This window comes from Saccopteryx leptura, chromosome 2 (assembly GCF_036850995.1).
Source record: "Saccopteryx leptura isolate mSacLep1 chromosome 2, mSacLep1_pri_phased_curated, whole genome shotgun sequence".
In the NCBI taxonomy this organism is placed as follows: Eukaryota; Metazoa; Chordata; class Mammalia; order Chiroptera; family Emballonuridae; genus Saccopteryx; species Saccopteryx leptura.
In genome coordinates this window covers 34604770-34620487 of record NC_089504.1, presented here as the reverse complement: position 1 = coordinate 34620487, position 15718 = coordinate 34604770, and the positions used below count along the sequence as shown (strand labels likewise).

General features: G+C 41.1%; 1 protein-coding gene across 2 annotated transcripts in view; it reads right to left on the bottom strand.

Annotated features, from left to right (window-relative positions):
- Window positions 1-470: 470 nt before the first annotated feature.
- The window catches only part of HEMGN (hemogen), a 52522-nt gene continuing 37274 nt past the window's right edge, over window positions 471-15718 (bottom strand). The window contains exons 2-5 of one of the 2 annotated variants that reach the window (XM_066367586.1): window positions 10283-10404; window positions 8525-8618; window positions 2930-4077; window positions 471-1310 (exon numbers count right to left, since the gene is read on the bottom strand). In XM_066367586.1, the coding sequence (XP_066223683.1) occupies window positions 1204-1310; window positions 2930-4077; window positions 8525-8618; window positions 10283-10361 (1428 nt within the window). In that variant the 5' untranslated portion in view covers window positions 10362-10404 and the 3' untranslated portion in view covers window positions 471-1203. Of the gene's footprint in view, window positions 1311-2929; window positions 4078-8524; window positions 8619-10282; window positions 10409-15718 lie in introns of both variants that reach the window. The other variant, XM_066367585.1, reaches the window with a different exon arrangement.

Genomic DNA, 15718 nt, shown 5'->3' with positions numbered 1-15718 from the left:
TGTTCATTGATTGCTTTCTCATATGTGCCTTGACCGTGGGCCTTCAGCAGACCAAGTAACCCCTTGCTCGAGCCAGCGACCTTGGGTCCAAGCTGGTGAGCCTTGCTCAAACCAGATGAGCCCGCGCTCAAGCTGGCGACCTCAGGGTCTTGAACCTGGGTCTTCCGCATCCCAGTCCGACGCTCTATCCACTGCACCACCGCCCAGTCAGGCCTAATACAAGATTTTTAGCAGACAGCCTGCTACTCCACACAGACCCCGCATTAACTGAAGGTCTTGAATGCTTAAATCCACACTGCTCTGTGTCACATATAATAGTGATGCAGTTCTCCTCATGTACAATACCAATCCTTTCCTCTTACAAGGCTCCATTTGTGTGATTTTTTTTTAGGTTGCTCCAGCAAAAAGTGAGCATTCCCTTTATTGTATCTACTATTCAAATGGCACTAGCATTTACAATTTTCTTTTGTAATTATTTGTTTTCTGTTTTATTCCCCCATGAAACTAGATTAAAACCCTGATGGGCAAGGATTATGTGCTATAGGTCTTCTGACCCTCAAAATGCTTACTGTGATGTGGTCCACACAGTTAAACATGTAATAATGATTTAATGTACATTTTGCACAAATACAATATGTAAAAAGTAAAAATAGCAAAATCAAAACTCAAACACACAAAACTACATTCACTCTCCAAAATATCTTTGAAGGATCCCAGAATGATAAGAATTGTTCAGATTAACTGAAAAGGCCAAGTAAAGCCTGAATAAAATTTTGATGCTGTTGTTACATTAATAGTTAAACTAAGTTTACAAGAAAACTATACACTCACCCAAATTTTAACTGTTCAGACCTATTAATTTTTCTGCTCTTAAGAATGAATCAAAGAAATGTTTGTTCTTATGGAAAAATTATTCAGCCTCCGCTTTCTTATTTTTGTCTCTTCCCACCACTCTCCTCACTCCAGTGTACACACACACACACACACACACACACACACACGCACGCACACACACTGCAGGATATTGTCTATGTAGTACAGCCTGAGAAACAGGTTAGTTCTCTCTTCAGATATGGTCTCTACACGGGAAAAAAAATTATTAAAATATTAATGAATAGTGTAGAGATTTCTCTACTATTTTGAGGAAATCGCATATAATAAGATGTGTATTTTGTTGCACAACTGTGATATGGTTGAGCATTGTTAAAACAAAACATAACTATAGACGTCATTTTCAGGGCGAATCTCTTGAGGAACATTTGGAATTGCTCGTATCTCTGGTTCTTGTGCTTTGGGTTTTTCTTCCATTTCTGTAAAATCAAATGAAATACAAAAATAGGTTCAATAAATGGTCTTGGGACAATTGACTATCCATTTTGGGAATAAAAGTTCCAACTCATACCTTACAAAACAAACAAACTTCAGATGAATTAAAGATTTAAATATAAAATACCATAAATATTGTAGAAACAATAGAATTTTTCTATAATCTTAGGATTATAAAAGCCTTTCTGAGCAGAACACAGACCAGAAACCATACAGGAAAAGACTGACAGGTTTGAACAACTAAAAACTAAAATTAAAATTAAAATGTCATATCCATGAGAAAACTCACTATAAACAAAGTTAAACCACAAACAACTGAAAAATATCTACAACTTATATGTAGGTAAAGATTTAATAATTGTTATTTAAAGAAATTTTTAATCAGTCAAAAAAGATAGAGATCCCAAATTTAAAATAGAACAAGGATTCAAACAGGCAATTCTTAAAAGAAAAACACTCAAATTTGTAATAATCACAAAAAGATGTCACATAGCATTAGTCATCAAAAAGTAAAACAATTAGTTTTTTTTGTTTTATTTATTTATTTATTTATTTATTTATTTTAGGTTTTGTTTTTATTTTAACCTAACCAACAGGCAAAGGTTTTTAAAACATTACTTGGAGCCCTACTAATCCCATGGTTTTGTTGCACTCTTCTTTTAGAAGAAAGAGCAAATAAACTATCAAACGGATTTTTTTTTCTATTTTTAGGAATTTCTTTAGAAAACAATTCCCTGGAGATAACTACAGCTGATAGTGTTCGCCCATTTTCTTATAGTGCCCTCTACAATACTGTACAAAGAGAATCAAGATTCTCAGTTATGTCCCTGAGGCGAGTCAAATTGAAGAAAAGTCACATTATTTTCAAAATGCTGTGCTTAGGAGAAAGCCTTTCGGGAACAAACATTGAAATCGAAAGGGATTTTAGTAAACATGATAAGTCCTAGTAACAGGGATCTCATTTTACACCTTTGTATCTCCCTCAGTACCTTATACCATCAATTTATATGCCTTTTGTTTGCCAGGAAATTTTAATTTTCAAGAAAAACTTGATTCAAGTTTTCTTGTAAATCTGAAATTCATTATCCTTTAAAATATTTTGCACTCAATCATCCAATATTTGGGTTTTTTAGTTTTTGGCTAAAGTTTCCCAAAATGAATAGTGTGTACAAGTACCTTCCACATATGCATATTTTTGATTATTTTCTTTTATTGTTTTGGGGGGTTTTTGTTTAGAGAGAGAGAGAAAGAGAGAGAGAGAGAGAGAGAGAGAGGGTTGTATGTGGCTTGACCCGGCAAGCCCAGGGTTTTGAACCAGCAACTTTAGTATTCCAGGTCTATGCTTTATCCACCGTACCACCACAGGCCAGGCTCAATTATTTTCTTTTAATTCTTTGGAAGAGTGCCAAACAGACATTGTTAAATGAAAAACTAGCCAATGACATTCATAATACCTGTTGAGATAACTGGAGATAACCTAGGATTGTCAAAAAAAAAAAAAAAAAAAAGGCTAGAAATCACCACTGTGACAGAGATGTATGAATTTGGTGCTAATCATAAATGGGAACATGTCATTGACCTGTCCCCTATAAACAACACATACCTCGAGGAAAAGTATAATCGTCGTTAGCACCTTCCTGGTATGCTTTAGGATCCTGGCTTTGGGGCCCACCTGCTTCTTGGTATGGATCTGGAAAGCATTTTACAGGCACATCCTTATTTTTATATGTCTTAGTAGAGAGATCTTCAGGACCAGGTGTTTCTTGGTATATTTCAGGTGTACAGTCTTGGGGCCTAGGTGTTTCTTGGTATATTTCAGGTGCACAGTCTTGGGGCCTAGGTGTTTCTTGGTATATTTCAGGTGCACAGTCTTCAGGCCCAGGTGTTTCTTGGATTGTTTTAGGAGAGAGGGCTTTAATCACAGCAATTTCTTTATATGCTTTATGAGAAAAGTGTTCGGGTTCAACTATTTCTTGGTATGTTTTTGTAGAAAGGTCTTTAGGTGCAGCTATTTCTTGCTGTATTTTAGGGAGAAAACTTTCAGTCCCAGCTGTGCTATGGCCTGGCTCAGTACTATCTTCCCTGGGTTCAGCTCTCTTTTGGCATGTCTCAAGACTGTAGCCCTCAGGCACAGCTGGTTTGGGGAATGATTCAAGAGAGCATCCTTCCATGTCAGCTCTGTCTTCAGATGTTTTAGAAGGAAGGGCTTTGGCTGCAGATGTTCCTTGGCACGTTTTAGGAGAAAAGTCTTCAGGTTCGGCCATATCACGGCACACTTTAAAAGGATGGTCTTGAATTACAGCTATTTCTTGGCACGTTTTAGGAGAAAAGTCTTCAGGTTCGGCCATATCACGGCACACTTTGAAAGGATGGTCTTGAATTACAGCTATTTCTTGGCACGTTTTAGGAGAGAGGTCTTCGGGTTCAGCCATATCTTGGCTTATTTCAGAAGAGTGGTTTTGTACCGTTGTTGCTTGGTACTCAGAAGAATTTTCCTGATGTATAATGCTTTCTTGACCTGTTGGAGAAAAACTTTTCTCAGATACAACTTCTTTGGGGGAGGCTACCAGAAGGAGAGGTTCTGTTACACTCCTTGGTAATTCATTTTCTTTCTCTGTAGGCGCCCATGCTTTCTCCGGAATTTCCTTTTCTAATTGTGATCCAGGCGCCACCTTCAGTTCTGTATTGTGTTGTCTTTTTCTGCCTCTTTGACTTCCTTTTTCTGTTCTCTGCCGCTTGTGTTTTTTCTCTCTGTGGAGAGATCACAATTAGGGTCAGCAACGGGGCTACAGCATTCAGATAAATGCTTGGTCATTAACTGTCCAGATCTCCCACTGCCTCATTGTAGGACCTTTGAAAAGGTCACTTAATCTCTCTGGGCCTCAATCTCCTTGTTTGCAAAATAAAGAAGCAGTGTTATATATTCTCCATTGTCGGGAGGAGAAATGTCCCTCGGGAACTTTTTGTCTCTGACACCTTGCTCACCAGGAAATGTAGTGTGTGTGTTTAAGAGCATATACTTAAGGTTTGATTATGGAAAATGTGTAATCGATGTTATAAATGAATAGACTGGCATTCTGATTTATACTCTAGTCTCTCTGAGTTCAGTCTGTGTGAGTTAGTCCCACTACACCCTGGGTAAACTCATACAGTTGCATTTCTAGATCCTTCGTCCAGACATCACTCCTTGTCTGTGCAGTCCACAGGTGGATGATGTATATGGCTTGCTTATCTAACAGAGTGTCTTGTGTGAAGAATGCTAAGTAGCCACAATACACATCAAGTGAGATATACTATAAGCTGGGTCAAAAGCTACAAAAAACACATTCTTTGAAGTTAACAAGCCCGGTGGAAAGGCGTGAGTGGCCCTATCAAGCCTGCTCTGAAACCACAGCTACGTTAAAGACCTACGAGATGAAAGTATATGCATGGAAATGGTAGCCAATGACAAATTGTTAGATGCTGCAAATATAACCAGATACAGATGGCTAATACAGATGGACTGGGGGGGGGGGGAGGAGCAAATGGTACTATAAATAAACACTTCATTATTTTTCTAAGCCTATTGAAATTCTGTGCCATGCTACCTGCTCCACGGAGCTTTCTCTTACAGACCACAAGGACTGAACTGCGCTTCCTGCTGGGCACGCCTATGTGATTTATTAGGAGGACCATGCTTAAGGCAAGGAACAAAGACCACTTCAATCTGTAGTTATTTCTGGAGAAACTTTTTTTTTTTGTATTTTTCTGAAGCTGGAAACAGGGAGAGACAGTCAGACAGACTCCCGCATGCGCCCAACTGTGATCCACCCAGCATGCCCACCAGGGGGCGATGCTCTGCCCACCAGGGGGCGATGCTCTGCCCCTCCTGGGCGTAGCTCTGTTGACCAGAGCCACTCTAACACCTGAGGCAGAGGCCAAGGAGCCATCCCCAGCACCGGGGCCATCTTTGCTCCAATGGAGCCTCGCTGCAGGAGGGGAAGAGAGAGACAGAGAGGAAGGAGAGGGGGAGGGGTGGAGAAGGAGATGGGCGCTTCTCCTGTGTGCCCTGGCCGGGAATCAAACCTGGGACTTCTGCACGCCAGGCCGACGCTCTACCGCTGAGCCTACCGGCCAGGGCCGAGAAACATTTTTTAATGAACTAGATATTCTTTAGTGATAAAAACCAGTGTCTTTCATATCTCTGAAGTGCTCATAGTTCCTTGCACACCTTAAAAAATATACTCTCTTTTGTGTACGTTTGAAAATGCTCACAATCAGAAAAAAATTTAAAGATTACCTTACCAAAACCAGTTTAAAGTCTATGCCTTGGTTTCTTCATAGATTAAATGGAGTATATAGTATCTCCCCAACCTCATGTGGTTGTTGTAAGAATTGCATGTGATAACTTACATGATTGGATACCCAAATATAAAGTAGCACTCTTGTATTCACATAGGAAACACTATGTGCCTGGCACTGTTTTAAGTAATTTTCTTGTTCTGTTATGTAATGTTCATATCAGTTTATGAGGTGGATACTATTATCTCCATTTTGCAGATGACAAAATGGAGGCCCAGAGAGAGTGACTAAATCATCCAACATCAAATGGCTAGGAAGCAGGGGAGCCAGGCATCTAATGTAGTCATTATGGCTTTAACGGCCAGGCTCTCCGCCGTTGCGCTCTGCTGCTTCTCTCTGGAACTACTGTTGGGCTGTGTGATATGCTGTGATGAGAACAGCTCTCGGTAGTATAGAAATATGTCACCAGAGCAAAACCAGCCAGCTGCCAAGAGGCTCACCAAGGTGTCATCTACTTCAATGACTTCCTCAGCCTTGGCTCCCCAGCCCAGCAAGCACTGAGACCCAATTCTATCAGCACACTAAGCCTGACTCCATTAATCAGGGGCAGAGCTCATCAACCAGCTCCAAGAGGCTGATATGTGAACCCAAAGACCCATTTTTAAATGAACAGTGAGAAATGCAAAGTCAAACAACAAAGAATACTTGGGCTGACAAATGAATGCATGCTTTCTCTGTAGCAAGTACTTAGGAAGCCCACTGATGATCAGAAGGTTGTTTGGCAAGTATAGAATTAGGGAAGCTAATTGGATACTTTTCAACAGAGTCGCCTGCCACAGGACCCAAATACAAATGTTTCTGCCAAAATATAATAAACACATTCCTGAGGAACCTCACTTTCTGAAAAATCATGCACTAAAAGTAACAGCGGGAAAAAATAGAGTTGGGGAAATGACTCAAAACCTATGCAACTTTTTAACACTAACCAAAAGAATAATTGGTACCTGAGATAACTTGAATAGTTCAGATAGGTGGCTTATCATGATTGGAGGCTGCTTCAGGGGATAGTAAAAATGCACAAAAACAACAGTGTAACTGCAGGTTTGCAGGTGCCGAGATCATGCAAATAAGAGTGGTACACTGAGCCAGATGGGCTGCCATGATGTTGGGCACAGGAGGAAGTGCAACCTGTTACCCTTCTGTTGGGGAAGAGCCCTAGATGCAGGCTGAAAAGGATCCTGCCTATACAGCAGCCAAGCTGAGGGTGTTTTTCTTTCCTGCTAAAGGTTTTAATTCTATTCCCACTATCCTGACTCCTTTGACTAGGAAAAAATCATGAATCAACACAACTTCCACATTATGGAGACATCAGTCTTCTATTTACTGATCATATATGTACTAATTGGTGTTATAGCAGAAAAGACAATACTCAGACCATATTGGGGATAGATGCCCTTTCTTTTTTTTAATTTTATTTATTTATTTATTTATTTTTATTTTTTGTATTTTTCTGAAGCTGGAAACGGAGAGGCAGATCCCGCATGCGCCCAACCGGGATCCACCCGGCACGCACACCAGGGGACGATGCTCTGCCCATCCAGGCGTCGCTCTGTCGCGACCAGAGCCACTCTAGCGCCTGGGGCAGAGGCCATGGAGGCATCCCCAGCGCCTGGGCCATCTTTTGCTCCAATGGAGCCTCGGCTGTGGGAGGGGAAGAGAGAGACAGAGAGGAAGGAGAGGGGGAGGGGTGGAGAAGCAGATGGGCGCCTCTCCTGTGTGCCCTGGCCAGGAATCGAACTGGGACTTCCGCACACCAGGCCAACGCTCTACCACTGAGCCAACCGGCCAGGGCCAGATGCCCTTTCTTAAGAAGAGTGCTTAGATCAGTGGTTCTCAAGTGGGGGTGATTCTGCACCTGCCCCAGGAGATATTCGACAATGTCAGTTGACATTTTTGGTTGTCACACCGGAGGTGGGGGAAGGGGCGGTGCTACTAGCCAGAGATGCTGCTAAACATCCTCAGCGCGCAGGACAGCTGCTCACACAAGAAGTATCCTGTCCTTAGCATCAACAGTGCCAAGTACAGAACCCTTGGCTTTGATGGATGCTAAGTTCCTTGGCTGCTTGGCCTTCCCTTTTCCATCTTCAAGCAAGCAGTATCGTTTTCAAGCCACATTCTAAATGGATGTAGCTTGATGCTACTTAATCATGTTCTTATATTCCTTCCCTGAGATGACAGACAGGAGACTTAGACTGGCAATTTAGAACCTCTCACACCTCCTGTCACATTACTCCTGTGTTTTGGTTACCTCTGTGGAGAGTTAATCACACTCATTTGATAAGGATTACTAATAGAGAGAGCTGGGAGAACAAGCTCGGAGATTTTCTCAACAGTGTCTCCTGCTCCCAACAAGATTTTTCTATGTTTATGTTACCAGAGTAGTTGAACACCAGACCTCTCTGCAGAATATTTCAATTGCCTGGTGTTTTAATTAAAAGAGACCACAGAGTTCTGGCTGGATAGCTCAGTTAGAGCACCATCCCAAAGCACAGAGGTTATTGGTTTGATCCCCAGTCAGGGCACATACAAGAACAGATTAATGTTCCTGTCTCTTTCTCTCCCACTAAAATCAATAAATAAAAATTTTTTAAAAAGAGAGAGACCAGAGATAAAACTCTGTTCCTGCCACTTAACTAGCTGTGTGACTTGTGACTTTAGGCAAGAGATTTAACCCATTGGACACTTGATTTTTTTTGCTTTGTTTTTTGGTTTTTGGTTTTTGTAACTAGGGAGAGCAGTTCCTGCTTACAGGATTGTTGGAACGATAGCACATACTGTGTGGGATGCTCAGCAGTGCTTGGCACATGGCATCTGCTGGATAAGTACCAGTTTCAGTTTCCCCAGCAAGGTGCCTTACCCGAATTGCCATTGCGAAGTTTGCTTCTCTTGTGCTTCCGCTTTTCTTTTTCTGAGTTGCTCTCTGTTTCGCAAACTCCAAGATCCAATGACTTCTGTGGGATCAAATGGAAGTTACAGGATATAGTGACGATCTATGACATTTATCAGCAAGGGTCGTACAGTAAACATTTTTCAAGGAAAAGGCCGGTAAAGCAGCCATATTCTGCCAACCTTAACATTATAACCTGTTTTCATTTTATTCCTTATACCCATCTAGTTTCTATATTACACAAAATTGTAATGAGTGCATAGCACAATTTTGTCATTTATCAACCTAATGTTATATCAGAAATATTTGCCATGATCTAGTCCTCAGAAGTATAGTCTTCATAAAATATTTACTCTAAGAAGGAATTTAACAATGACTGTGATACCTATTTAAGTTGATGTATTCTCATTTACCCAGTCATTCTACTCGTATTCAACATGTAGGTTGTTACCAATTACTATTTTATTTTTTGCCATTATAAATCAAATGATAATAAACATACTCATGTATATAGCTTTCATTTTTACTTTGAATTTTTTCCATAGAATGGTGTTTCTCCAAGTTCTTTGGAATATTAGAGGTATCACCAAAAAAGGTTCTTTTGCCATCCAAGTTTGAGAAAAAGTTAATGGGTCTCAATGTAGAATTCCTTAGAACCTGTGACGTGACAGCAAATTTGTCCCAAGAGTTCGTGAAAGAACGGACGTAAAATTAAAAATAATTGATGGTCCTCTGCAAGGCGAGCTTAAAAATGATGGAAAGATCTACACAAGAAATGTTGTGTACAAAGAGATCTTTGACATGTGAATTAACATTTTATTATTTAAATCACCTTTATTTATTGAGCTAGTGGTGGCTCTTAAGAAATGTACCACCAGTGGTTTCCTTCATTGCACTCTACTTTAAGCAATTAAGCAAGTAGAAAGGGGAAACCCCGTGGGGCACTAAGCAAAGGGGTATCCTCACCGCCTGCCCTGGGTAATTCAGTTTGAATTAGCAGACACCTTTGCACAAATCATTTTAATTACAATTTATAATATCTAGAACAGCAGTCATTTCATATGACCACCAGGCTTTCTAGTCTATAGATAAGCACATATGTTACAATATCATAGTTTTTTATTTTGACAACTGTATCTTAACTTTTTCCTTTGTCAGCCTATTCATTTACTTTTGTGTATTTAAAATATTTACTCTAAGAAGAAATCCAGTGGTTCATCAAAAGCCAAAGGGACCCAAGGTACAAAAAAAAACACAACACATTTTTAAACACTGTTTCAAGGCCTAGGATTCTGCAAAACTTTTGAGAAATGCTGCTTTAGGCTAGACCCAATGAGTAAAATTCATGAACCAAAAGAATAAACACTGTAGTTCTTGCTGCCTATTGCTGTATCACCCCAAAAGTTATGCCAAATTTACACTACCATAGAAGCAGATAGATGTACTTATTTTACCACAACCATCCAGTATTGGATATTTTCACTATCTTTCATTTAAATTTATTTCTTATTAATAATCTATTTGTTATTCCCTTGCGTTTCTCTGGCTTATCAGAATCTTAGCAGTAGGAGGCACGTCAAGAACATACATAGCCCTGATTCTTCCCACCTATGGTTCTAATGATGTACCCAACCATTCCTTCTTTATTTATTTTTTGACAGATTCATTAAAAATAGGATAATAATCATAGCCCGAATTCTTCCCAACAGATACAACCTCTTCTGTTACCTGGAACGTGGTTCTTTTCTTGATGAGGATCAGGAGTCTGATGGAGAATTGAGCGAGATTGGTTCTTTCCCAAATCCATCTTGCTGAAATACCTTCCTGCTAGCTTGTCTGACTTCCTCAAGCTGCCTTTTAAAAAATATACAAAAGCAATTAACAGTTTAAACACACACACACACACACACACACACACACACACACACACACACCCATACAAGTTTACTTGTCACTTGACTTCCCGCCTAAAATTTTTATCTGGTTGGACCACAGCTAGTTCTACTTTCTTTATCACACTGCACAGGTGTGGGTAGGGGTCATGGCTGCTGCTGTGTCCTCATCTTCTAGCACATTTGCTATACAGGAGCACCACGGCCCTAGCCTGGTACAGCATGGCCTCCGGTATAGCAACCATCGGGTCCTGTCTGCTGAGAAGTGCCTGGGTCTGGGGTTCTGTTTTACATAAGGGGGTGGCACAGTGCAGAAAGAACACTAGGTCTAGGATCTAGCCAGGTCCATGCCTTAGAACAAGTCACCTACCCCTTTCTGTGGCTCACATTTCTTATTTGCAAAGTGGGTAAAAATAATTCCTGACTTGCAGACCTCACACAGTTCTTGTGAAAGTGAAAATAATAAATGTGAACATTATGAAGTGCACCACACAGATGTGAATTCATCTTATACTGTTTTTCTGCATGTGGCATTTTTTTCACCTTAGTCTGTTGCAAACTAATGTAGTCTTTTGTGTGTGCTGTTGTGGACTTAGATAACAGACATAAAGAACCAAAATAAGAATTCAAAGCAAATTTGAACCCTTTTCTGTTAACCCAACCATTCACAAGTGACTCCAGATAACTAGTGAAACCTACTGTTAACTCATCCAGGGAAGGTCTAAAAACATTTCTTAATGAAAATATCACCACGCTGTGTCACAGAAACAAAGTAGAAGCCAAAGGAATCACGCCATCTCCAATCGGTCACCCCATTTGTGAAGACTAAAGGCACAGAGAACCACAGTTGTTCAACTAAAGAAGAGCACTGGACACCTCCCAATATCTGCAGCCAGTCTGGAGATGCAGGAACCACAGTTGTTCAACTAAAGAAGAACACTGGACACCTCCCGATACCTGCAGCCAGTCTGGGAGATGCAGAGTCAACAATCTGTTCTGGAGTCACAGATTGAATGGAAGAGAGATGAAATTCCAGTGTTGCCACGTTCCTTAATTCAGTGACCTTAGGCAAACTGGTCATGGAGCCACTTCACCCATCTACAACACAGGGACAATATCATTATCTACCTCCTGGGGTTACTGGATGACTGAATCAAATAATTCATATAAGGGACTTTATGTACCTGACATGTTGAATTTGCTTACTTGTTAGCTGCTTTTATTAATAAAAATATAGTAACCGGATTTTGAAAAACCAAATCATAGTTTAAAAGCATTTAAGAAACAGAAAATTTGCATGAGATCCTTTATAATGTGAATAGGTGCCCTACCTCCTTAGACTCTTAGACATTAGAACTGGAAGGCCCCGGGAACCGTCCAGTTTCTCCCTCTGTTTCATATACAAAAAAACTGATAACTGAGGAAGGATTTACTCAGTTAACTGAGGAAGGATTACTGAGGAAGGATTCCCAAATTGTCTTACTTATTGCTGGCAGCACCTCTTACTGATTATAAGATGGGCTATCTTCTTAAGCTTGATCTCACCTGGGCATGCAAATGTACGTGTGATGTAAACATACACACTGAAAAGTATTAAGAGTCACATAACACACGCACAATTACCCATCACCAAAACTTAACATGGTTTTTAATGAGCAGATCCTAATGCTTTAGCTTTAAATTTCTCAATTCTTCATTCTTTCTCCCAAGTCTCTATCTAAAACTTCAGATAAGTTCAGGGCGCCTCTATACAAAGGAGCCCTATAGGAAATATGAGGCAGGCTTTGTAATTTATCACTTGATTATTTATTTTAGGTTTTCAGAGAGAGGGTTTAAAAAATCAAATGTAAATTAAAACAACTTTGATAATTATAATAGCACTTTATAATTTAAACTTGCATTTTAAATATTGGTTCGTTTATTTGAGATATTTTCATTCTTATCGGTTAGATTGTTTCTTATGACAGCTCAGTAAAATAACCCTACAGAATACCTCTGGGCACCTTACAGGGGATGTGAAAGTACTTTTTAAATATGAGTCCTTACTCCGAGCTTACCCATTGAGTGAGTCAGCAAACCCTACTGAATGCCTACTCTATACCACATACTGAGCAAGGCTGTCAAGCCACAAAGATGAAAAGATGTAGTCCCTGAGTTTTATGTTCTGTGAGCTCACAGAAAGACCTATACATCTTTATCATAAGGAAATATTTAGATTTTTTATTTCCTATTTCAACCTTCCTGAGTTGATCCCACCCCTGCCTCATGATCCCGTATCAGGGAGCAGAACATGGAGGGACTAGAAGAGGGTGGGGTCTCAAGTTAACAGTTCATTAAGGGGCAATATTGGGTGGAGGGGGCCGGCGGAGGAGAAACTTTGGAGCAAACTAGATTGGAAGTCAGGCAAGGTGTCTCTGGTGTGATAAGCACGCCAGAGCAGGAACTTGTCTGGGACAGAAATAGCCACACAGTGAGTTCACAAGCCATAGCTCATTGTTCCTTCTCTCTGTAGAAAACTCTAGAGACATTGCCAGAAAGTGAGATGTTAGGCATTAAAGGCTGGATATTTTAAATAAACACTGCCTTGTCCTAGAGTTTTTGCATAAATATATGAAACTTCCCTCTCGGCCACAAACTTAGTCTCGCCTTTCTGTCTTCAGAGTACCATCTGGTGGGAGGCTTGGCACACAGCAGCCCCGTCAGTGCCCTCACTCCTGTGGCAGGGTCGGCTTCATGCACCTACAGCCTGTGAAAGGACCTTATATACGCAGAGGGGCTGATGTGACTGTAACCTAACAATTTACAGAGGGGCCAGCCAGACTGATATCGGGGAGGGCATTCCAGGCAAAGGGGCACTGACAAATGTCTTGAGGTGAGGGAGTAGGAGGTGGGTTCCCAGAGGTGGTTCAGTACCTCTTGTGGGGATTTCTGTTCTGATTGAGATGCACAGTCATGGGATGGTTTTGAACAGAGGAGCGACACTTCTCTTTTTAAAGGGTTATTCCTTTAAAACTGTGTGGAGGACAGACCCTTGGGCACAGGAGAGGAGGCAGCAGGGAGATGAGTTCGGTTTTGCAGCAATCCAGGGGAGAGACCTGGACTGCAATGGCGGTGGGGAAGTGGTCACCCTCTGGAGCAGCTTACAAATTGGGTATGGACTGAGAGATTAAGAGTCAAGAACTATGATAGGGGTTTTGGTTTGAGTGACTGAAAGGATGGAGTTCCCATGAACAGATGAGAAAGACCAGACCAGGAGGAGCCGGCTTGCAAGCAGTGATCAGGAGTTTCACTGTGGACATGCTAATAGATTAGAGAGAAACAACAAAGGAGCAGCCACTGAGGCAGAGGAAACCCAGAAAAGCATAATGTCTGGGAAGCCATGAGGAAAAATGTTTCAAGGAGGAAAGAGTGTCAAATTTTGCCAATATGTGGAGAAAAGATTGAGAACTGCCTAACATTTAATTCAATTCATTATAGACTGTAGAGCCCCAAGAGGTTAAATATCATAATCTGGCCAAGGGTCTAGACAGGACCACCTATCTAATTTTCAGGGTCCAGAGCAACATGAAAATGCAGAGCTCCTCCTTCAAAAACTAAGAATTTTAAGACAGAGACAGGAGAAATTAAATCCAGCACAGGGCCCTACTTTCATAAGGATTTTCCTGAATCCTTGCAGTAAACGTATGAAATAGCTAATATCATTTTTCAGACCAAGACACTAGTGCTCAGCGTATAGAGTGATTTAACCAAGGTCACAGAGCTAGACTGGTAGTTTGAGCCTGGAACCTGAGCCATCAGCCTCCCAGGCTGGCCATCTTCCTACTAGCCCAAACTAGATATTGAGGGAGAGAATTGCTTTTCTGCCTTCTGGCCCCACCTGGGGAAGGTGTAAGTATTGAGGTCTTGTTCCTGCATTTCAGAGGCCTGATTGAACTGAGCAGATGTAGGAGGGAAGAAAGCGCATTGCTCAGAACTTCTGTCCTTGGACTCTTTACAGTGAGGGTAAAAAGGGAGCACTGGGTATTACTGAGTCATAAATATGACCTGATAAAAGTGCCCCAGACCTAGTGCAGTTTTAGGCTATTCCAATAAACTTATAGAGTCCCCAAACAGGGAGATCAGAGTCCAGCTACGCGTTGGTTTGTCCTTCCAAACCAGGACGGTTATACTGTGAAGACCTGGTGAGCAGTGTTTGAAAACATGTACAAACAAGAGCAAGGGGTCTGGGACTCTACCATTTCCTGGCTCTGAAATTTAGGGGGGAAAACACCAATTTTTCCAAATACTGTTCCTCCCCTTGTCAAAAAGTAATGCCACACAGGGATTCTGTGAGAATGAAAGAGATCACAAGCACTTCCTATAAAATGAAAATCACTGTGCAAATATAAGTACCATAGTGTCGGGGAATGCTAATAGTATTATTAGCATGTTCTAACGATACCCCTGCACATTTTTCTTGAGTTCATTTGGGTGGAAAAGACAAGAAAGAGAAGATGCTGTGCACTTATTTTTCTTAGTGTTGCTTCCTTGCTGAAACACTTTTTCAAAGTGTTTGAATTCTTTTCAAAGAGTGGATCTAGCTTTGTGTTCCTAAGCGGGGGAGGAGAGTTTCTTGTTTCCCTCTCACAGTCTGTCGATGCATGATAAATGAGTCTGTCTGCTAAAACAGATGCTGCTGTCCGCATACAGATAATATGTTCTCGAACTTTAGAGTGGCTCAAACCTGGCTTTCAATCTAGTTTGCTCCAGGGTCCTTCCTCTGGCCTCCTCCACTAATATTACTTTCTATTTCTTAATGTGTAGACAAATTCACATCTCTGGGTAAGTGTTAGTGAGCGGTCACTTACCTGGGGAAGAACAGCCTGCCCGTCCCACCTTGAGTGACCATCGCTCTCTATTCTATCATTTCGTCCCTGAACCTCCTGAACTAACAATGTACTGTTGGTCTACCTTTTTTTCCCACACCACTTCTTCATTCCTTCCCACCTGCACTCGAGTTTTTTCTTCCACATATTTTTCTCTCATAAGTAATCATGGTTTCCTAATGGCCAAGTCCGGTGGTGGCTTCTCAGTACTCTGTCTTTGAGCTGGCTGCAGCTCAGATTCCTCTGACCGTGTCTACCCCTCCTGAAACCTGCTCCGCTGTTGGCTTCTATAGTAGGGTGGTCTCTGCCTATCTCTCTCCCACTCTTCCTTCTTCTCTGGCTTCTTTTGCATTCCTCTAGATGTGGGAGGTATTTCCCAAGGAGGACACCCTCATCCTTTTGTCTGT